Source organism: Labrus bergylta, chromosome 4 (assembly GCF_963930695.1).
Source record: "Labrus bergylta chromosome 4, fLabBer1.1, whole genome shotgun sequence".
NCBI lineage: Eukaryota > Metazoa > Chordata > Actinopteri > Labriformes > Labridae > Labrus > Labrus bergylta.
This window is the reverse complement of record NC_089198.1, coordinates 12,363,885-12,387,678: the sequence shown is the minus strand read 5'-3', so window position 1 is coordinate 12,387,678 and position 23,794 is coordinate 12,363,885. Positions and strand designations below refer to the sequence as shown.

The 23,794-nt window shown below is 42.0% G+C and overlaps 1 protein-coding gene across 6 annotated transcripts in view; it reads right to left on the bottom strand.

Annotated features, from left to right (window-relative positions):
- Window positions 1–23,794, bottom strand: part of rnf220a (ring finger protein 220a) — a 167,818-nt gene that overhangs the window by 19,864 nt on the left and 124,160 nt on the right. For 4 of the 6 annotated variants that reach the window (XM_065953738.1, XM_065953739.1, XM_065953742.1 and 1 more), the window contains 6 exons: window positions 23,574–23,703; window positions 17,177–17,225; window positions 13,817–13,912; window positions 10,397–10,439; window positions 7,694–7,818; window positions 6,527–6,656 (listed from right to left, as the gene is read on the bottom strand). In XM_065953738.1, coding sequence (XP_065809810.1) covers window positions 6,527–6,656; window positions 7,694–7,818; window positions 10,397–10,439; window positions 13,817–13,912; window positions 17,177–17,225; window positions 23,574–23,703 — 573 coding nt within the window. The remainder of the gene's footprint in view (window positions 1–6,526; window positions 6,657–7,693; window positions 7,819–10,396; window positions 10,440–13,816; window positions 13,913–17,176; window positions 17,226–23,573; window positions 23,704–23,794) is intronic. The other 2 variants (XM_065953741.1, XM_065953743.1) reach the window with 1 other exon arrangement.

Below are 23,794 nucleotides of genomic sequence, written 5' to 3'. Positions count from 1 at the left end.
TTCAAATTAGCCTGACCAATCAGGAGTTGCAGAAAGAGGTTAAAGGAGAAAAAGTCTTGGTCAGAGAGAAAAGTGAAGAGAGAGAAACCGTTTAGACATGGGTGATCTGATGGAGACTGACGCCTCACCCATCAATCTCTGGGAGACAGAGAGCAAGGGAGATAGTGTGTCATTGTGTGTGTGTGTGTGTGTGTGTGTGTGTGTGTGTGTGTGAGTGAGTGGCACTTCTATAAACCCAGTGATGAACGCTCAGACAAACCCTCACCGCTGCCTGACTGCTCCCTTCAGCTCCACTTAGCCGCCGAGCCGGCTGTGTGTGTGTGTCCGTCACTTAGAGGCGTCTCTTCAGTGTTTGTTTCACACCGTCTGTCCCTCTGTCACTTAGGGCCCTTCTCTCCAACCCGTTCAAGGTGTGTGCGTGAGCGCGAGTGTGAGAGTCAGTCTACCTGTCACTTACACCATGTCTATCTACCGCGCCAAGGTAGGTGAGGTGTGTACGTGTGTGTGTGTGTGCGCAGGAGTGTTGAAGTGTGTATGTTACTTACAACCTAACTATGGGAGCACTTGAGGCAGGGTAGGTGTGTGTGTGTGTGCGCGCGCACTTGTGTTTCACTTAAGATTCGACTCAGAAGGTGTCTGTGTGTGTCTACCTGTGACAGGCCTGACAGCCATCTTATTTACACCTATCCCAATTTCTACAAGCTCTCAGCTGGACTTGTGCTCCGTGTGTGTGTGAGAGTGGGTTGAGGACCAGATACAAGCTAGACAGGGCTGACAGCCATCTTATTTAACCCTCTCCCAGTGTGTGTGTGTGTGTGTGTGTGTGTGTGTGTGTGTGTGTGTGTGTGTGTGTGTGTGTGTGTGTGTGTGTGTGTGTGTGTGTGTCTGGATACTTGACTTCCTCCAACAGTCGTGTCGGTGCACTGCAGTGTCTCACAGCTCTGTGGTGTCTTTGTCAAAAAAAAAAAAAAAAAAATTGTCTGCTCATCCTCAACTCGGAGGGCTTTCTGGGGTTCAGACATCTGCTGCCTTTTCTCCTCCTACCCAATTCTGTCATTTATTTCTCCGTAACTTGTTCAGAAAAAAAAAAAAAAAAAAAAAAAAAAAAAAAACGAGAGGGGAGGAGATGAATTGTGAGCGTGGAGCGATAAAATGCACCACCCATCATAAGTCCTTTTACAACAGGCCCATGGTTTTTAGTGATGAAATAAAATGGACCTTTTAACTTTTATTTGGTCTCAGCGGCAGCAAGGAGCATATGGGAACAATGGCCGTGCTGTATAAATCTAGCAGACTGCTAGCTCTGGTTGGCTACTGAGGCTATGGTTTATCACAGCTTGGCAGAAGACGAACAAAGCGTGTTACATTAAACACTCAAGAGTACTGACATGGAGACACCTCAGCAGCTTTGCCTGCTTCAAACCGTCACAGGAGCTAACGGTTGAAAGTGAGCATTTGATTTTTCTTTAAAGGCCATGGTGACATCAGCCTTTCATGCCACAGTTCCCCTTTTGTTTTCTATGTAACAAGTTGGAGTTTAAGTTTGTATTTAAATTGTTATACGCTGTCCTTCTTCTCACTGGAACATTTCTTAAAAGCGACATGTCACTGATCTAGCCCAGAGATGGTGTGAGACTCCCAGACCGTTGACATGTTCTGTCACATATGACAAAGGACAACAGTTTGTCTTAAAGGTAACTTCTATAACCTGTCCCCTCAATCAGCAGTTACGTGTACAAGCTTGCCAGTTTTAAAATGATTTGCTGACTGGCCTTTGTCCATCGACAAGGCTGATTTTGGCCGATGATCAACACATCAGTGTATCTCTAGTCAAAATGTAAAATTCAGAACAAATCTGATATAAAATAATGAAAATATAAATTATTTTTTTAGGGCCTGACCGATATCGATATTAGGGATTTAAAAAAATCTGATAGTGATATATCGGCCGATATATTCGTTGTATCTTTAATTTGTAGAGATATATGATATAGATATACACATTTATTGAGTTGATCCCTTATCAAACACTTTTGGGAAAGATTTAGAGTATAATGAAGACAAGGTGGTCCCTAAACCTGAACGGAACTGTGCATGTACGTACGTCACTGCTTGACACTCTGCAGAGTGATGATGTTGTAATCCATATGTCACACTCTGCTGCTGACAGAGAACTGCTCGTGTAATACAATGATTCTCAAATTAAATGCCATATGACTGGTGAATAAATCAAGTAATATCAGCGCATACCTTCAAAACAAAATAGCCGATACCGATAGTCACTTGATACGCTAATATCGGACGATTAATCGGTTGGCCTCTTATTTTTTACATATTCAGTTTTTCCTAAAAAGAAACATTCTTCCTTGTGGTGGATCACATAGTATAACATAAATATGCCCAAATTGGACGATCAATAAAGATTTACAATAAAGTTATATCATATAATTAGAATAGGCCAACTCTAAGATATTACAAATGATCCCTTCATTTCCTAAAAGAAGCCGTTTTATGGAATGAAGCACATTTATCTACTTTCCAAATGGATTTCATGTTCCCTCTTTTGCGCCCGCTCACACTTTACATGTCTTCTGTATGTTAACTGTGAGAGTATGCGTGGCCTGTTGGCTCTTTGGATGTGTGTGTGTGTGTGTTGCCAGTGCTTCCATCTGTCCCTCTAAGCAGAGTTGGCAGGCCAATCTAATCTGGCCCGGGAAAGGTCAGCCCCACTCTAACTGCCTTTCACTCACATTATGCACCGACGCCCCCTCCCCTTTTCGTATTCTTTACCTCTCTTTTCCTTAACACTCCTCCTTTGCTCACCTTTCTATGTCATCACGTCTTCTTTCTCACCTTTATTCCTTCACACTTCCCCAGCCTCTCCTCTTTCTGTCTCTCCTCTTTCTATTCCAGTCCTGCTCAGTGAAGCGTTCCCCCTCCTCTTTGCCTGATAGGCGTGATCAATAAACACACATGCTGATGTCTACAGGGCCACCGCGGTGTGTCTCATTATCATATCGTTGACTCTTAACATACTAACTACACATTTTATCCTGTGAGTTACACGCTTTATAACAGCGACTCAGGAGACACTCCATCTACATACATGTCACCACGACAACACCACCGCTACAGATCTGAAGAGGCAGGCCGGATCAAAGGACTCATGAGGCCCACCGACAGCCCGGATCAACCAATCGACCCACCTTGGGCGACATCCCGTTACCATAGCAATTATCGGGGCCCTCTAAGAAGCAGAGAGGAAAGGTGTCAAAGGTCATCGCACTATCTTTCTGCCATTTACAGGTCAGGGAGACGGGGAGCGAGATGGGGAATGGGACACAGACACAAAGACATGAGACGGCCATCTTTGAAGTCCATTTACAAAGCACAGATTCCGCCTCCTCTCAATCCCTCTGGGCCATCTCAACCTGAAGTAATCCCCCTCTTCTCCTCCTCGGTCTCTCAGGACGACCTGATATCAAACCTCAGGATCTGTCTGCCTGCCTCCCCCTCTGCCTTCTATCTGTCTGCGGCTAAACTGAACTTCTGTTTTGTTCCAAGTTTGGAAGTCAACTCCCCATAAATGTAAAGCGAAACTTCAACACATAAATACATGACCTAGAGTTGACAGTTAACATGTAAGTAAACTGAATCTGAGATGCTGAAATAACATCTCATTCTCACTCGAGAAAAGAAAGACAAAAAGTAAGACTAGGGCTTTTAAACTAGGGAAAGTTGTCTTTTAAATATATTCTAAACTTTCATTTCCAAAATGTGTACTTTTAGTCTGTCACAAAAACAACAATAATCTTCTAAATGTAAACAAAAAATATAATCGCAATCAAAATAAATCTCAGTAACAGCTCGACTGAATGCAGTCCCACTGTGCGAGAAACTCATGACAAAATAAAAGACATTTTAACTACACGTTAACTACAAAAACAAAACTATGAAAAGATTCCCTGTGCTGTCTATTGTTAACATCCAGCACAGGGAACAGTCCCACTTCCTGGTTTAACTGGTAATTTCATCTATTGTTACAGTATGAGAAAAAACAAACTGTGGTGTCATACTGACACTATTTAAAAATAAAAATAAACATCTCAAGTTTCCTCTTCATTATCACATACTACATGGTGAAAACCTCGTTATATGATAGACAGACCTTTAATATAATATATAAAGTATCCTGCAAAGTTACAAAGTGACGTCTAGCTGCTCTCTACACATTAAACAGACATCTCCAGAGACAGACAGACGGTCCAGTCGACAGATAAAGAAAGCTCTCCGTCTGTGCTGCGCTCTCTTTCAACCTGGCTAAGCCGGTGCGAGACACAGGGAAGTCTTCACTCACACAGAGTTGAATCATAAACTGATCTTGTTCGATTTTTTCCCACCCCCCCCCCCACCCCCCTTTCCACTCCCTTAAAGGACCCCGTTCCCTCTGCCTTTCTTCTTTTTAGCTCTCACAGGGAGGGGAGGATGGTGGCACTTCACAAAGAGACAGGCCCTCTCTTCATCCCGCCAGCTGAGGAGACCCCTCCTCCTCCTCCCCCCCTCCTCCCCCCTGCATCATCTCTATATCCGTCTGGCTGTCTGACCAGCTCTCGAGAGCCTGCAGGATTCCGCGCGGCTGATAGAACCACTGAGGAGCTTTCAAGACAAAATCCACCTTCTGAGCCTTTAGACGAGTGTGTGTGTTTCAAGTCTCCCTCCCCAGGCCACCTCGGTTATCTGTGTCACATCACAAGGCGCCCTATTAGAGAGCTGCAGAAGGGTCCTGTGTCTGCTCGTTTAGAGAGAGAGATGGAGGCAACGGCGGCGAGATGGATGGACGGGTGGGGAAGCCGCCCTCCAACCCCTCGAGCTGCTCGTTGGCGTAGGTTTAGTCGAGATTTCGGCATTGATCTGCCTTGTCTTGTCTCTCTCCGGCTCGGGGACGGAGGCAGGTGAGGCTCAGCGTGTGTGTGTTTAACAGCGGATCGAACAGGGAGAGATGGAGGGCGAGCAGGAAGAGGGACACATGAAAGCAGAGGCAGAGCAGAGAGAGTTTGAATGACGACAGCTCTTTACCTCCACCTGAGCACGATTTAACATTTTCACATCTCTTTTTTTTGTTTCCTATGTTTCACACACTAACACCTGAGGCCACGATGGGAAGACACAGTGCAGTTAGAATCATCAAACCACCCGCATTTACAACACATAGGTAAACAGAAACAAAATACTTGTCATCTTTTGAGGTGCTTGTTGAGTTTAGATGGAAGGTTTATGTAGAATCACATCTTAAAAGTTAAAAGAGATAGAGTCCAGCTAGAGACTTGGGGCCCTGTTGGGAAGGTAGGACCATGTGCCTCTTGAGAGCATGGGGGGCGGGAGGGAGTATAGACCTGGATGAGAGAGTTCAGGTGAAGAAGTGTCGTTTTTGGCGTTGTTTTGTATTTGTTTTTGGGCAGGTTGAAGATCAGATCTGCTCTGTTTTAGATCATCTGCAGAGGTTTGATAGCGCATGCAGGAAGACAGGCAGGCTCTGATCCTTTTGTTGTCATGACAACATTAGCCTATTATAATTATGTAATAAAAAGTAAATAACTAGACTTTTCTTTACAAGCTGGCATCATAAAACCGATGCCCCTTATGTACTTCACATCTTTCTTGTTAAAATAAAAGTTGTGCAAATGTTGTTGACTCCAAAATGTCATTTTATGTCCTCTGAGAGTCAGATCAGATATCAAATGAACTGAAGGAAGGAGAAATCTAACCAAAATGTAATCAGCTAGTTATTGAATATTAATGACGTCTAATTAATTTTACACTCAGTAACTCGCGGCTGTGAGGAAAAAGGGCATAATGTGAAATTAGGGTTGTTATGTTTATCAGCGCTCCCTCACTTGGGAAAATCTAATTTAGCTGTTCCCAAAATAAAAACTGGGAGACTAATTAGCTAATCGTAAAGATGCAAGCTGGATGAATACTAAGAATAAAGATCACAAAAGAGACAAAGACAGAGAGGTAAGTGGGAGCCCTGCAGGTGTGCTGTGTCACAGAGCAGCCGAGCTCCCCAGTGAGCAGCTCTCCCATCCACCTCTATAATTGCATTTCAGAGCACAGACTACGCACACACAAAGTAGAGACCGGCGGGTCAATTGCCCAGCTAAATGTGTTTTCCTTCCCCTTGCTAAGAGGGCCGAGCCAGACTGGGCCGGGCGGACCCCCCCTGGGCTGAGGCTACACTGCCACCAGGACCACTGGCACCATTACAGCTCCCTGGTGACGTTTAACAATACAGCACACGGTGGACAGGAGCAGAGGGAAGGATGGATGAGAAGAGGGACAAATACAGAGAATGACAGACAGAGGAAAGGTAAGGAGAGAACAAAGAGTGCTAAACTCTGCTGTGAGTAGACTCCACCATGGAGCTGTTAACAAGCAAACAGCTGGACACCTGAATCATCACGCAGCACACTCTAAATAAAAACCAGCTCAGTGCGGTGTGAAGGGAGCGTTGAGTGCATGGATGTACCTCTGAAGCCTCCTTCCAGCAAGGCTGTGGCTCGGATCCTCTTCTGCCCCGCCCACTCGTACTCCTCAAAGCCCCGCCCATTCTCTCCATCCATGTCTGCAGAGTCGTCGTCGCATAGCGCACCCTCACGCTGACACACACACACACACAAACACGTACAGGATTAGATGTTGATCATGGGGGAAAAACTCGAAACCAAGTACTGATTTAAAGATGACTGTGGTGGGAGATAGCCCGCTTTACCTGTACCATACCATGACTGACTGTGCTAAGTTCAGAGAGCAGTGGATGAATGTATAAAGGACACAAAAAAGTAATGCTAGCTAAAACACATTTGAAGTTTGTGTTTACCATGAGACTTAAACTCAGTGCTTTACCTTTTTGTTCCTATAACACAGATAATAGCCTCACAGCTTTGTTTCGCAGTTCTTAGTGTTGCAATAACAAAAGACAGAGGGGTTACAAAAACGTAATTCTTAACTGGAAATTAGTGCTAAAAACTGTATATTAATAAATCCAGAAGTGTCTAACTTTACTGCTGCAGTGATTTCAAAATAAAATCCATTCAGAAATGTGCACCGGGTGTTTTCGGCGTCAGACGCTTTGATCGTATCGCTTTGATGTGAAACTGCAATGAAAAGCTCTCAGCTGACATGGCATGGTACAGCACTGCAACACCGAAAGCGTGCTATCAGGAAAGAGGTATTAGTGTGTATAGTAAGGCTAGTGTGGATGAGAGCAGGTACAGGAGGAGTGGTGATGATTTGTTGTCTTTGTTTCTACTCGGGGGAACAATGGTTTAGTAGCTACAAGAGAGAAGGACTGGTGACCTCTTCACACAGGAAAAGAGTGGACGCATGTCTGTTCTGGAGACTTCTAGAGGAGCTGCATGCTAACCAAGATGCAATCATGTCACGTGGGATAAACTGCAGATATTTGCCTTAAGTCATTTCATTAATGTGTTTATAAATGGTCAAATCTCTCAAACAGTTGTCTCCATGTGATATGAATGCAGTGTTAAATATCTAGAAAAAAAAAAAGTAGATCTGCTATTGGTTGAAATCTGCACTAATCTACAGACGTGATTGGACAGCATCTACAAGAAGAGAAGTGTTGACAGGCTGTCCGATTGGAGGTAGGCGGGGCTTATGGCCAGTATTGTACTACCTGGATCAGGCATTGTTCCACATGTCTACTCATCTCCTCCTCGCTCCCAGCCAATGGGGCGCTGCACAGCGGACATACCTGGCCCCCCTCCTCAGGCTTCCTCCTCTTCATTTTCCCTATACGGGCTGCAAAAAAAAAAAAGAGGGGGGTAGAAAAGAGAAAAAAGCAGACTGTTAATGCCGGGGTCATTTGAGTTTGGACAAAAATATCACTGGATTCAAGAAAGTGGAATTTAAAGCAGAGCCGAGGGATATTTATGTCCCTCACGAACATGTTGAAAGTGACAAGAGCCTGACGTGACAATCCCACTCCTTCGATTCACTCCACAACCACGCCATTCCTCTCCCTCCGTTTCTCCTCCCATTCCTCCCCTGTCCTCCTGTCACAGCCTCCCTCCTCCCCCCCCCCCCCCCATCCCCCCCATCCACACACACATTTAATTAGAAATTTAACAGAGCAGAACAGCCGTCACCGCGCCCCGAGTCGCTGTCGTTTTTTCTTAACTGCAAATGGCGCGAGGGGACATTAATTTTTAGCTGGCTGGGAAAGCAGAGGAGGCCAAGAGGGAGCATGGCGAGGCAGAGGAAAAGGAGACGAGGCAATAAGTGCAGGAGAGGAAGATGGAGGGAGCGAGGCTGGGAGTGCCTCCTCCTCCTCCTCCTCCTCTTAGTCCATTCTCCCCTGACGCTAATCGAGGGGAGCGTTGTTAAATAGAGAAGGGAAAGGGCTGCTAATTAGGTCCGGCAGGGATCTCGGCCACCCCCCTCCCAGCTCCGCTTTAATGCCCCACATGAGAATGATTCCTGGTTCCACATGAGGGCAGAGAGAAAGTAATGGAGGGCCAAGTTTAAACCAAGTCTTCATTGGCTCTTGTCATGGGCTCTTAGTGAAGAAGGCCAAGTTATCAGTGCATCACTTCAGGACTGCTAACTTCTGATATTCTTTCATTCTCATTGACAGAGGCGATGGGAAAAAGGAGATCATCTTGAATTCATGAAGGTATTAGAACTTCAAGCAGCAACACTGTCACTTATACTTGTGTGAAAAACATAAAAACTTGACTCTGGAGTGCTCATGATCTCTGTTGGACACTGAGAGCATGTTAGAAAGATCTGCAGGAACTCCTTTCAGATTCTGCTTGAATGATAAAGCAACAAGACTACTAAGGAGGTCTGTTGTTACATGGAAAATTAGGGAACATTGCTTCTGTGGACACTGATCACGTGCGATGTCAATGTGTAACGGGGCCTCATTTAACAGCACATATTTGTGACTTCTCAAAGTCCCAGTCCCTGTAGTATCATGCTAGTGTGAGGTTGAGCATGAACAGGATTCAGACTTATGAATTATCCCTCACGAATGTGTCGCACACAAAGTAGCGAGAGTAAAGTAATTCCTCATGATGAAAGCTAAGCCAGACACTCAGAAGCCTGGGCTCAGAGCTCAGCTCCAGTTTGTGTGTCATGTTGTGCAATAACGTTCAAAACAAGATAAATAACCCATTTCTGTACAAATGAAATACACAAAAGCAGTAGCACTTTTACAACAACTACAACATTTCTGAACAAGTATTTAAAACGTCAATTAAATGACATATTAAGGATCTGGATGAAGGAAAACTCAGTGGAGGAAATATGTGATCATGTCTACCCTGATTAGGAAACTCTCGATTTACAACTTTTCTTGTCTATGAACAAGACGAAACGTTTTTTTTTTTTTAAATGTCTGAGGATTCTGAAAATAACAGTGAGATTTTATCATGACATACCGAGTTTGAAAAGAGTGCGCGTTAAGTGATTTAAAACATTTAAATACTTGTATTTTGATTCAAGCATGACGAGACGACCACATTGTGAACAGTCTGAGGCTAACAGGCGCTACACTGTGCTAACACTGCACACACACACACACAGCTGTCATCGTCGACGCTAAACGCGAGGCTTGTTGCATCTTGCTGTACTCAGTTCACGCTTTATTTTTTCATCTTTCATTAAAACAAAAGCCCTATTAGGGATGAGTGTTGCAAACTAGCATCCATAATAAACACTACTAACACTATGATACTTGCATTGGATTGATGTTTTCATCTGATCTATGTATACTTCATCTGTCACCATCAAATAAACCTTTAATAAAGAAATACATATTCTTTTTTATAAAGGTACTTTATGCAACATACAAGATGAAAACAACATGTATGCAACATATTTGCAATGATCACAAGCAACTTTATAAATACTTTCAGTGGACTAATAAACATTAATAAACACAACAAGTGTTTAAAGAAGATGCACAGGTGACAAACTTTACTCAATAATTGACACACCTGACAGAGAACAAATCTGTACAATAAGCTCCTTTAAAATGAAAACATCAGGTAATAAATGACCATAACGTCAATATCATACAACTAGAATAATGTCATCATCATGAATTAAAAGATGATAGATTATTTCTCAGAGATTTGTGGGAATTGTTTATTCATAAGGTCAGTTAATTCACTTAAAGAACTGTACAAGTAGAAACACTTAGCTTCATTGTAATTATTTTTTTAATCACTTTTCATATCAATGAGTATTTTTTTTTGACCACCATGAACAGAAACAAGCCTGAGCCCAGTAATAAACTCTTAATATCGACATAAAGTCAATAAATCATCATTATTAAGCATCACTCTGGAGATGAGATGTTGTGTGTACATACCATTCAGTCTGGTTTGTCTGTTAGCTCGAACTCGTAAAAACGTCTGCAAGAGGGGAAAGAAGAGGGGGGAAATATAGATTAGACGATAAAGAATCATTATAATATCTTTACAAGTGCAGATAAAACTTCTCAGAGTGAGATTGCTTTGGATGCTGCAGGGCTGAAGGGAGTGAAGCACAGTAAACAAACCTACTCCTCTGTTGTTCTCCTCATCCTCCATGACTGTCTGCCTCACTCACAGCTCTCTGAACAGCCGCTAAAACTCACAGCTACAAAGCACAGGACGATGTCTCCCGACACTAAACATCACTGCAAACTACAGCTGCTCTTTACTTTTAAATACGGATGGAGAGGGATTGAAAGTGGCGCTCGTATCGGCTGGGTCTGCTCATGTTCGACGCCATGTTGCCTTGTTTTGATCACATGACCCGCTGGAGACGGAAGTGAGGAAACGTCACATGTTGCTCCGGATATCGGCCGCTAGGGGGAAGCATGGCGTTTCATTAGACGGTCTCATTTTAATTAAAGGCATGAAGAAGGCTATCAGAACTGTTAGTGGCTGTATTTTATTTATTTTTTTTGTTTAAATTATCCACTGTTTTTTCCCCTGTAAATCCTGCTCTCATTTCAGTACAGTACTCATGTTTTTTTTTAATTAATTTATCTTTTGTTATTATTTTCTTTTTAAATCACCTTATATCTGTGGTTTATCCTCCCCCTGGCATTCTGTTCTCATTTATGTAATGTGTGTTAGTATCCAATAAAGAGATTTATTTTAAATAAAAACTGCTGTGTTACATTTATTACTAAACCTGTCAATTTCTTGAACATTATTTCCACTTTTAAAGTGTAGTTTATTCTTGTTTATCCAAATAGGCCTCTTCACAGAATGAAGAATGAATTGTTTGTTTTGTTAAATTATAAACTGAAGTATTTTTAATGCAACCAGCAGTGACAAATGTAGGTGATACCTTACAAAAAGTAAAGGTTAAAATGACGTAAAAATGGTGCGTATAAAAATTGTTTGTAAAAGAAGGCTACATAAGTGCTATCAGCAAAATGTACTTTAGGATAAGATACTTTATCATCATTGTAAGCATACAATTACATTTTGTTGGTGACAATCAGCCCTGCAGCACAGACACAAATACAAACAAGCATAAAACAGATGTGTTGTATGAAATGTGAAAGTAGTAGTTTCAGAGTGTCCGTTGTACCTGAATTGTTGTGAGTAGGCTATTATACGTGTAATAGACATTTAGTGTATCCCATTGGTTCCCAAACTGTATCATTAAAAAGGTTACTAAATACATATTTTTGGTTGTCGGGAGGGAAAATGGATAAACATGAATTTCTGCTACATTAAAAACTGTGTATCATTTTTTTAATCTTTTTCTTTTACAGGATGATTTTTAAATTCTGCTATGAGCTGAACTTTTCAATGTCAGATAGGACGCCACAAACCGCTTTTCTTACATTTTTGTACGTGAAATCTGCAAAGTGCAATAGTTGACTATATCTGTGTCATCATATTTATATGAGTGAATATGGGGCAGTGGGGTCTTGGGTAGTTCAGGATGCCCGGGGTAAGTTCTTTGCATCATTAGGAATAACGGTCTTATCATTAAAAATGCAGCATTAAGAAATAAATGAACTGAGGTCACATATTTTGTCCTCTCCTCTTTTGTCACTTGTAGAATGTGCACCTCGGATCTCATGTGATTCAAACCCACGGGCCTGTAAGTCTTCAGTGATATGCTGACTAAGTTGTAGTTATGGATGCCCTCTCGTTGACACGGCAACAGTGAGTAGGCAGCTGTCGTCCATCAGTGAGAGCCGTCATGCAGGAAGTACTTCCACTTCTGTTCTCATCCCCCATTCGTCCCCCCCCCTCCCTGTAGCCCCTTGAGTTATCGGCCCACATCGCCACTGCTCCAGTATCATTATGATCCACTGACTGAATGTCTGCAGATAGGTCAGGTGTTTAGAAGAAGGGAGCAGGACGAGAGGTAAGATGCACTGAGATGGACTGACAGCTAAAGAGAAGGTGGCAAAGTCTGTCATTACACTTCATTTTCAGGGTGGTGAAAAGAGTCACCATTGACTTAATCATTTGTATAATATAAGGTGATTTCAGCAGTTTCACTTAATGAGAAAATCTACTTTATAGCTTTAAGGTCTTTATGAGCTGTGTCATCCTGAACGTATGGATGTAACGTCTGCGGAGACTTAATAGTTCCTATTTTATGGTGTGATGGGGGGAAACCCACTTAACCCAGACATAGATCATAGCCGGGAAGAATTACATGAACAAACTTTGATGAATTTAAGAGATAAAAGCAGGCAGGGTGGCTTTAAAGATTTCTGAAATTTAAGGGATTTGGCCTGTTGGTCAACTAAACTGCTGAGACGGCATAAAACCCCCCAGATCTGACATAATTCTACCCCAACGTTAAATATCTGTCATATTTAGAGAGTTCACAGTTCGATTCAGTACTAAAGGAAGTGTCATGATTTCAGACGCCTCAAAAAGCTTGCTTTGCATTTTCCATTTCAATCCATTTTCTTTCATTTAAATTATTAAAAGTAGAACATTAGAGTAGCACTGAGGATGAGCAGGAGAAAATCATAAAAGAAATAAAGGAGCTTTATTTAATTAACAATTAACCAGATTTTAAAACAATATATGCAGCTCTATGATGATTTTTGGATGCTGCATCTTCAGTGTGTTTTGTGTTACTGAGTCACGGTTTTGTTGTTTAAGCATTGGTCTGCATTAACTGTCATATTGGTCTTGTAGAATTTTAGACTTTGGAGATTCATTACTTGGAGGTCTGTGCGATGACACGTTTACGACTCGAGTAGACTTTTCACAGAGTTTCAGAGAGGCTGCTGAGGGTGCAGACTCTGCTGATTTTCTTTCATTCTTTGCAATGAAGAAATGACATTTTAGTTATTCCTATTTGTTTAATAATGAAATACATTAACTTCTTCTGAATGGGGGAATACCACAACTCTTTTAAAGTTTTCTTAAATCCTGTAAAAAATAATATGCAGCAATATCATGATACAGAAATATGTAAAAGTGTCGGCTATGAAGATAATCATCATGCATTTTTCTGTTTTAGATTTTAGGCCTGTCTTCCAGCAGCGTGTAAAGCGTTGCAGCCTTGCAGACTAAATATGATGATACTGAACTTTTAGGTGCAACTCAAATCTGAGAATCAGTCAGTCCAGAGTGTGTACATTTGGATTCAGAGCTCCATTTTACATTTAGAGTATTCTGGATACTTTCCCTGGAGATGTTAACTAAGACCCAATCAGGACAAAATGTGCTAATGCAAGTGTTCTGGTTCAAACCTTTCTGTCTGTGTGTGTGTTTGGTGTGTATTTGTGTGTGTGTGAGTCGTTGAGTGTGACCTGGTATCTGTCGGAGTGGTGGATGTCTTCAGATGACAGAGGCGAGACCACGGGAGACTCTCCCTCACGCTTGATGTGCACCGACAGAAGCATCGACTGGAGAAAGAGAAAGATAGAAATAAAACAATCGTCCATATGCAGATGACACTGTGATATCCACCTATGGAGCAACGATGACAGCAGAACCTGTGCTCGCATGGAAACGACCGTTAACAAGGACAAGGTCAGGGAAAAAAAATCTGATCCAAGAAATACAGAGACAAATTCACTTGAGAGACACAATTAAACACTGCCATAATAATAATAATAATAATATGATGTATATGACTTAAAAAAGCCATGATGTACACACATAGCTCTAGAGCAGGAAAAACCATGACATCACACATCTAATACAGTAGATCCTGAAGTACTTCTTTTACATCAATCAGGAAACAATTTGATTTCCAATACTATAGTTTGCATCTTTATTACAGTATAAGAGATATGTTAAACAGAAAAACAACAGGGCACAAGAATCTTTAACCTTGGAGAACTTCGAGAGTTTTATTGCAACAGATGCTGAGAGCGACACATCATTGATGATGACTGTAACCTGCCTGACTTTGTCTATAAAGTCCCTTCCACTGATTAGAGTTAATGTTTATAGGACGTTAAGGGGAGTTGGGGAAGAACGGGTGATTGAACAGAGAGGAAGAAGAGAAGGAGGAGGAGGAGGAGGAAGGGTAAACATCTGACAAGGAGGAGCGTAACTGTCTGACATTACGGGACACTGCCTGTCTATAAATCTGTCTCACAACACTTTGCAGAAACACACACAGTTTACCCTCACAGACGCACACACACACACACACACACACACGTCCTCTTCTAACCCACTCTGTGACAAAGACAATCCAGGGAATTCCTCAAGTGAAGAAGAAGTGAGCAGATAATGATGTGAAAGAAAGAGAACAAGGGAGGAGAAGAGGAGAAATTTCACCTCTTTTTTTTTTTTTTTTTACAAGGCTAAGCCCTGACAGAACTCTAACCGTGTGTGTGTGTGTGTGTGTGTGTGTGTGCTTGAATTTTCACGTGTGCCCGTGCTGCTGCTTCTTTACAAGGCAGCTATGAAATATTTGTATTTACAGTCGTCTCCTATTAATCAAGTGGAAAGGGGCAGAGCAGAGGCTTAAGTGCTCGACAGCAGTAATCTAATAATAATATGTGAGAAATGACCAACCTCCAGTGCTGCCACAGTAAATTGGACATTATGCATGATGCTTTTATGCCTCTGTGTGTGTGAGCGTGTGTGTGTGTGTGTGTGTGTGTGTGTGTGTGTGTGTGTGGTCTTTTCTTCCTCTTTTACACAGGTTTAAAAAGGTCGAGAATCATTTACCCGGGGGCGTTCTGAGAATATGCTCAAGTTTTATCATTAGAATATGACATTTAACGGTATTTTGTGAGGACATTATAAATGAAGATGTCCCATTGAAACTTTGGTCTTTTAAACCAACCAATTAAATCACTATGAAGAGAGATCATCGACAAAAAGGTTGCATTTAAAGCTACATCCAGGCATGAAACTGGAATTACACCCTGACGGAGTGAGACTGTAAAGACTGTAATATAGTGTCTGTTGTGGTTTTGCATTTACGGTAATATATCAAAACGCGTTTACATCAGGGTTTGGTTTGTGTTGTCTGTTCTTTTTTTTGTCTGTTTTTCATGAATTTCTAGGCTATTTTATGTCTTTCCTGTAGAGGACAGGACAGTGGACAGGGTAGGAAATAGGGATGAGAGAGTGAAGTAACATGCGGCAAATTGTTGAGGGATCGTAGTCGATAGGGGGCTGCCTACTTCGAGGACTCTGTTCATTGGGAGCTCGATGTAACCGCTAGCATATCCAGGGCTCCCAGATTGTCTATTAATTGGTCAGAACTGGAGGTGAGATCTAACTTTTCGAACCAGGAATGTCGTTTTTTTTTCTGTTAAAATAGCAAGCTAACAGTGGCTTTGTCATCTTTCTCTTATTTTCTGTTCTCTTGGCAGCTCAAGTGAATCTAAAGCACAAGCTGGTCAGTATGTTTAAGACTGGAACAGTTAACGCCTCCATTATAGAACATCTGAGAAAAACCTTGGCTGAATATTGGTCCCATCCTACTGAGATTTTTTTGGAGGGGCAGAATCCTAGAATCTGTAATCTGAGCCTGGCCTAAAATCTTTTAGCATGCACGAGAGGGGAGTCAGTGTCCAACATTAGCACGACCCTGCAGGGATGCCATGTTTTCAGTCTAATCCTATCACCTCAGCTAAGAAAGGAGCATGCAAAGTGAGCCAAACACCCTATAAGAGGGTGCGTGGAGGTTAATCTCCAGTCTAACAGGGGCGGGTGGGGCACTGCTGTGACGAGACGGCGACAACAGACTCATGTGCTTCAGACTAGCCCTCAACATTCACCGCGGCCTCGCGCTGAATACTAAACGACAGCAGTGAGATGCACAGTCACGACCAGAGAAGAAGGCCATGTTCACTCCTGCTCTGTCTGCCTTTCTCGAGTGCAAGCCCACACACAGAGGGTCGCTTTAAGCTGGGGGGGCAGCACCCTGAGGTGTGTGGGAAAGGAAACGGCTCCTCTGAATGACTCTTTTATGATAAATTTATGCGCTCATTGGAAGAACTTCTTCACAAAAGGGTATCTGACTTTATCGCTGGAATTGGTCTTTAGTTGGAAATGAAGGCAAACATGGAAATTGTGATTACTTCCAGGAAGAAAAAAAAACTGACACCAGTTTAACCCGATGTGAGGGAATGCATGACTGAGTTATGAACATGTCTTTGCACCATGTGTCTGTCCTTTTCTGTCTGTCTGTATCTCAGTCTCTCTAATTGGATCCATCACAGTACAGTGCCTCTCGGCTCCACTGCACGATAGACCACAGGAGACTGGTACTTGTGTGTGCGTGCATGCATGTGTGTGTGTGTGTGTGTGTGTGTGTGTGTGTGTGTGTGTGTGTGTAAAAAACACAAGACAGAGGGCTAGAGTACAGCAGATTTCCCCTCAGTGCAGCAGAGAGGAACAGAGGCAGCAGAGTAGCAGTTCTGACTTGGACGGTAAAAACTACAGTACACCACAAATAATCCAAAAATGATCAAAATAAAAGTTCTACTAATTTGAAATCTTCCTTTTTTTTTGTAACAATGGGAACACAGCTCCGGTAATTCTGTTGGTCAGAATTAAGCCCTTTTGAGGAGCAAAAAGGAAACATTGAAGTCATACCTAAATACAGACAAAATAAAGAGAAGAATCATGCAAACTAAATTTTGGGCTGAATAAAAAACACAGACAACATATCATATAGAAACTGAACTTCATCTCACCTTGGGGGTTCCTGGAGTGATGATTCCATCCTTGTGTGAGATGTTCTTGCTGCAGGAGAGAAAGAAGACAAAACAGAATGTAGTGACTTTGTCTTTTTGCGTAGTTCAGAGTTGAATCTGGCATCTGTCTGCGTGCTTTTTCTTTCTGACAGATCATTCCTTTTAAAGATACTATGTCTTTTTGGAAGCTGAATTCCTCAACACCAGAATGTGTGCCATTATTCTAAAAAAAAAACATGAATATCCATGCTTTTCACACATGGGCTACTCAACACCAATCCACCAGATGTTTTATTCTTCTATCTTTAGTCTCTCGTGATCCATACACAGGTGATACTAAAAAAAATCACTGCTTGTAGGATTAGAGAAAATAACTATCAACGAGTTTGTTATGTACTTAAGACGTCATGACATTGTTTGTTGTAGTTGCACAGGGAGGAAATGTTGCAGAGATCTGATTGGTCAGAGCAGTAGGCCCACAGTCACTTTTTGACTCTGAAATATGAGGAGGACAATTGGCTGTCTTGTAAATAAGAGAGGAGGTGGGGGCAGAGGGAAGGGATGTATTAAGATGTTAGAAAGGAAAAGGGAAATGTTGCAGCAGATTGAAACATCATAGCATGAATTTCGTGACATTTGAGGTTTGAAACCCTGGATATAAAGTAGCGGCTCTTCGGCCAATAAATATTTTAATTTGCTTTCCCCCTCAATCAATGTTTTTCCTTATTTTCTGGCTCTCTTATTCTTCTCTCTTTCTCTCTCTTTCTCTATCCTTTTCATCATCCTTCTTCTCTTCCTCTTCAGCCTCTCTCTCTCTCTCTCTCTTTCTCTATCCTTTACGTCATCCTTCTTCTCTTCCTCTTCAGCCTCTCTCTCTCTCTCTCTCTTTCTCTATCCTTTTCATCATCCTTCTTCTCTGCCTCTCTCTCTCTGACTTTCTGAACACAGAGATAAATGTTTCTGAGCCTCTTGAAGCATTGAGACAGGCATGATGTTGACAAAGCTAGACAAGGTTGTCATGTTTGCTTTGAGACCCTGTTGGCACTGCAGAGCCTCTTGGACACACGCACGCTTATACGCCTATAATCTGACAGCATGTGTTGGAGAAATAAGGGATGGACAGCTGGATGTGTAATAAGAATAAGAAGTGTTACTTATACATAACTAAACTGAGAGAAACATATACAGTACAAAGTGGTTCACAGGACGGCAGGAGAGCAAGACGAGGAGCATGTAAAACAGAGCTATAATGCATAGCTTCACAGTCATATGAAGGGATATCTGATGAAAAAGGACAGATAGTGTCACTTTGGCTGGGAAGTGGAGAACCGCCTACAGAAACGTGTCACTGTTCCTGTGCTGTGCATGTGTACCTGTGGATGTGCGTATCGTCTCGCTGTGTTCATGTGTATGTGTGCATGTCTTGAGTGTGTGTGAGAGCTGAACAGTGGGCCTCACCCCCGCCAACAAAGAGAATAAACATGGGTGACACAGTCAAGCTGCTGTGTAATGCAGGGAAATCTGCCGCCACCACCTCTTTCCCCCCCCCCTTTTTCTATCTCTGTCTCTGTCATCTCTCTTTTATTCATTACCTGGAACCTCTGCAGAGGCATCAACAATAACAGCCACCTCCACCTGCTCGTTGACAGTGTCAAACAGCGACAAGAGACGGGGGAAGAGGGGCAGACAGGAAGGGAGAGAGAGAGAGAGAGAGAGAGCGAGGACAGCAGCTGCCACGATGGGAGAAAATTGCCACAGTGACAGAGAGGGCTGATAGAGAGATGAAAGGGAGCAAAAAAAAAATAAGAAAAGAGGTAGAAGGAGATGAAATCTGAGGTGGGAGAGAGAAATGTAAAGCGAGAGATCGAGCGAGGGAATGATGAAAGAAGACAGAAAACAAGAGAAAGAAAGAGAGGGAGTGATGGGAGAGTTGGTGCGTCGTCGCCTCTGTTTGGCTGGTTCTATGAATTTTTGATGGCGAGGGTTATAGGTTTGGCAATTCCTGCTGCCTGCCGCGTCAAAGCAAGGAGACGAGGGGTGGAAATGAGCAGCACAGCAAAGGGAAGGAAACACAAAGGGGGGAGAGCGAAGGAAGGGGGGGGGAATAAAAGAGGAAAGACAAAGCCATTTTAAAAAGTGTTGTGGTGATGACACGCGGGAGAACGGGGCGAGAATCATGAAAGCCAGACTAAAAACACACCTTCCAACTAGTCCTTACATTGACGTCTCTGAGGTACACATTTAGAATAGATTTAAGAGATCTAATGATCCTGTTTTAAATCATTTCCAACACACCAACACTATTTTTTAGCAGAAGTTAAGTCGAGATGAGCTGACTCTGGAACGGCCTCTTCTGGTTTGAATTGAACCTGTTCGTAATTTAGAGCCATGCCATTCAGGAAAACTCCCCCGCTCCCAAAACCTGATTAAATCTGCATCAGTCCCAAACAAGTCAAGACAGCTTGAGTCTGAGTGGCGGCTAGCTGAGGCCTCTGTCCCTCCCACATCCACCTCTTCCAAAGGAGGAGAGGAGAAAGTGAAAGGAAGAGAGCGGAACAGAGAGGAATGGAGGGATGGTGCTAACCCCAAAGTACTGATTGCTTTTTACCCGTTTTGTGTCGTTTTGCTGGAGATGTGGAGGCAAATTGATTATGGAGGAAGAGGAAGAAAAGGAGTAGGGGAAAAGAGAGGAGGGGGTGATGGGGTATGTAGATGACTTTGCCCCACGAGCCACCTGACATGTACAGGGCAGGATAGATTTCCGTTTACTCAACAGTGTGTGTGTGTGTTTTTATATGTGATTCACATGTCTATGCAAATAGACTCATAGTCACAAAAAGACGACAGGTTGGTATATGTACAACATTCATATATGCGGTAAAAAAAGGGATAGACAAATAAGGAATAACTAGAAAAAGAAGAACAGATACTTCTAGCAGAGACCCGGCAGATGGACGACACACACATTTCTCAATCCGACATATTTTAACCTGCACACACCTTCGTTTCCATACCCACAGCTCTTTCATTCAGCCGCGCTGGTCGTCATTAAAGGCAGATTTACTACAAATTGGACCAAATTCCCACTGTCACTTTCAATGATGGCTGCTACCATGCAGAGAGGCGAGAGAGGGAGAGACAGCATGCAGTATATCTGTGTGTGTGTGTGTGTGTGTGTGTGTGTGTGTGTGTGTGATATGTGATATAGAATGAGGTGGGAAATCAAACAAGCAGACACTCTTTTAGCTGGAAATGTTACATTGAGACTGTATCTGTGTTGGCTTGTTTGTTTAAGAAAAGGTTTATATCTTAAAATATAATCCATATCTTTATTTTATTTTCTCCTGTCTTTTCTTTTCTTTTTTCTCAAAGTGTGTGTGTGTGTGTGTGTGTGTGTGTGTGTGCATGTGTCTGTAGAAACAGGAGGGGTTAATGGCGAGTGTCTAAATCAGCCAGCCGTGACGTTAACCACCATCTCATCTCACCCGAGGATGACGCTATTTCCTTAAATAACTGTGTGCGTGTGTGTGTGTGTGTGTGTGTGTGTGTGTGTGTGTGTGTGTGTGTGTGTGTGTGTGTGTGTGTGTGTGTGTGTGTGAATTTCAAGCTTACACCGTGTTTCTAAGCCACACAGGGGAGGGCAGATGACTAACCTTTATTAATTATTGAAACTCACACACACACAACACCTCACCATATCAGACAGTGATGGATGGATGACCCTCACTCAGCCCCATCACTCTGTGTGTGTGTGTTTGTGTGTGTGTGTGTGTGTGTGTGTGTGTTTTCTTCTCTATCTCTGTCCACTATGTAACTACAGCTATGTAAAGTGTATGTAAGTTATGTCACTGTGAAGTTATTTTGTAAGGTATTATATCTATTTCTTGGATCCCTCCAGCTTTTCTTTCTTTGAATAATCACATTTTTATTCCTATTTCAAAACCTCCCTCCATTTTTCATGGTTCTATTGATTCATTCTGGAAGGAAGAAATTATACTGCCTGTGGAAAACATCTGTATTCTTCTCCATTACTCACACAAACTTTTCAACAAGTGACTCAATGTTGTTTCTATATGATGACCAACCAGAGTGTTTTACAAATATGGTTCCCTATCAATTGCAGACAATAAAAGCAAAACATCGGTATCATAATCAGTAACCGGCTGAAATGTTTTTTAATCCATGTCGTCACTGATTTTTACAATTGGTGCATTTATAGGTTTTGGTCAAAATAAGTATACCATGCTTAAAATGTTTAAATTATTCTCAAGGGTTACATAGCTTAAGTGTGTGTGTAAAATGATTTACTAAGTGAAGTAATAAGTCTAAGTTAAAAGAAGTCAGTGTTAAGCATTGGTTTCCCATGGGGCTCAAACTCTGGTCTCATGAGGTAAGTAAGGATATTAAGAATAAATCAATCGCTCTTGAACTTATCCTATGACTTTGATGCTTTCTATAGGCCTACTTTTTTTTTTTTTTTTTACCAGATTTCATTATCTGACCTTTGCTTTTTGTCACAAATATGGTCACTAGAGTATGCTGCCCCAATTTTAAACATAAATATGCTAAGCTGTTTAACACACCTGCTTTCTCTGCATACATCCTCCCCTGTTCATAATTAAAAGCCAGGAAGAGATACACATGTAGACCCCTTCATAATGATAAGTAAAAATTGACTGACAGAGGAGGGAAGGGAGGAAACAGCAGGAACAGAAAGATGTGAAAAGGGACAGCTAAAGATATAGGACATAAGATGAAAAGATAACAGACAGATGATAAGAAGAAAGAAAAGGTAGAACAAATATAAAAGTGTACAGGAGAAGAAGTACAGTAAATATTGCAGACATGGACAGATGGGAGGAGGGGTGCAGGAGGTGTAAACGGGGGTAAATGAAGTGTGATTTCCACGTGGGGTGACGCTATGTGTTGCCCTGCTCCCCCAGGTTAATGGGGACTACCATAAAGCTAGGCCGCTAAGGTGGCCACCGGGTCATTCATAAACACAGGCCACACACACGTATGTACACAAACACACACATACGCACGCCGCCAGACGTGTGGTCAAGGTGAAATATGGATCCTAATGGTTGTGTCCCATCGTTAAAAGGGCTTGGAGTTGATTTATCCACCGTAAAAACAGCTCGTGCAACTGCCAGGAGGGGAAAAAGAGGGGCGGCAGTGAACCTGAGGTCACAGGTTTGAATCCTTATCCCCGCAGGAAACACTTAGCCTTACGTCGACGGCATGCCTCTGCCTTTTATGCAGATTTATGGCACCCAAATCTCCGCTCAGAAAGAATAGCAGTCAGCGAGCACGACATAAAAGCTGAGTTAAAGCTTTGCCTTAACCCCATGCTTTAAAAAATGATAATCTTTATGAGCAATAAAATATTTGTCTTAAAAAAATCCTTTTTATTACCTGATTCTCAACTATCAATATGATGTCCCCCTGACTCAATGGAAGTAATGAAGATATATGTTTAATTAATTTGTCAGACTTCAGGCTTGAGGATTGAATAACAAAATACCAAAATTGTCTGGTTTATTTGCATTTTTTCATCAGGAGAGGATTAATATGAGTTTAATTATTAGCATTCAAACACAAATATGCTTTGTTGTAACCTGTTGATCTTTTCTTAATAAAGCGTCGAGGGAAAGAACAAAGAAAAGAGCTAACAACTAAGCTATTAGAAGTAAAAAGACAAAGACAGTTCATAGACACTGAAAGAGTCCCAATTTTAAGTTTTATTTGGTTAGCTCAACGCTGGTTAAAGAGTCATGAACCTAACCCTTTAGAGATAGCCTAGATTTTTGCTCATTGGAGCTTAAATAAAGCTAAAGCTATGATATGACCAAAGCATTAGCAAAAGATTAATCAAAGTTATTTATACGACTCCTATTACGTAGACTCAAAGAAATACAAAATTAAATGGAGACATTTATGGCAAAAAGGGAAAAAAGAGCTAGGCTTAAATGTTGCTGCGCTAACTTTGTATGCCTATTACACAGAGAGAGAGTGACATTATTTTTTTTTTAAATTACGCACATTTCAGAAAACCTTTTCCTCTTGATGATTAAAGAGAAAGAAAAAAAAATCAAAATGAGTCGTTTTTTTTTTTCTACCTTTTTAGAGTGATGTCAGAGGCTAGGCTACTTTAGCTTGTGTAGCCTAGCTATTAGCAACAAAGGATTATGTAATCCAACAAATGCACTCAATATTTTGGAGTAATTTTGGTCAGACTTTTACTTATCATTGTTTAATATTGACTGAACATATAGTGACTGACTGACCGTGTGTGTGTGTGTGTGTGTGTGTGTGTGTGTGTGTGTGTGTGTGTGTGTGTGTGTGTGTGAGAGTATATTAGTGTACAAAACAAACAAACACGTTCAAGTCCTACCTGAGGCATATGCTAGCTAGCCGCTCCATCTCTGTCTCCATGTGTTCCTGAAGCTCTCCGGGCCTGAGCAGCACCTGGCAGATGGGACAGATTGGAGCCTGGCTGTCGTACAGGGACATCTTCTTTTTACCTGGAGAAGAGAAAAGCAAACAAAGGAGGAAACATGAGTACAGTATTTGCAAAGCAAAACCAAACAAATCCTAGCCTACTCATTGTATCCA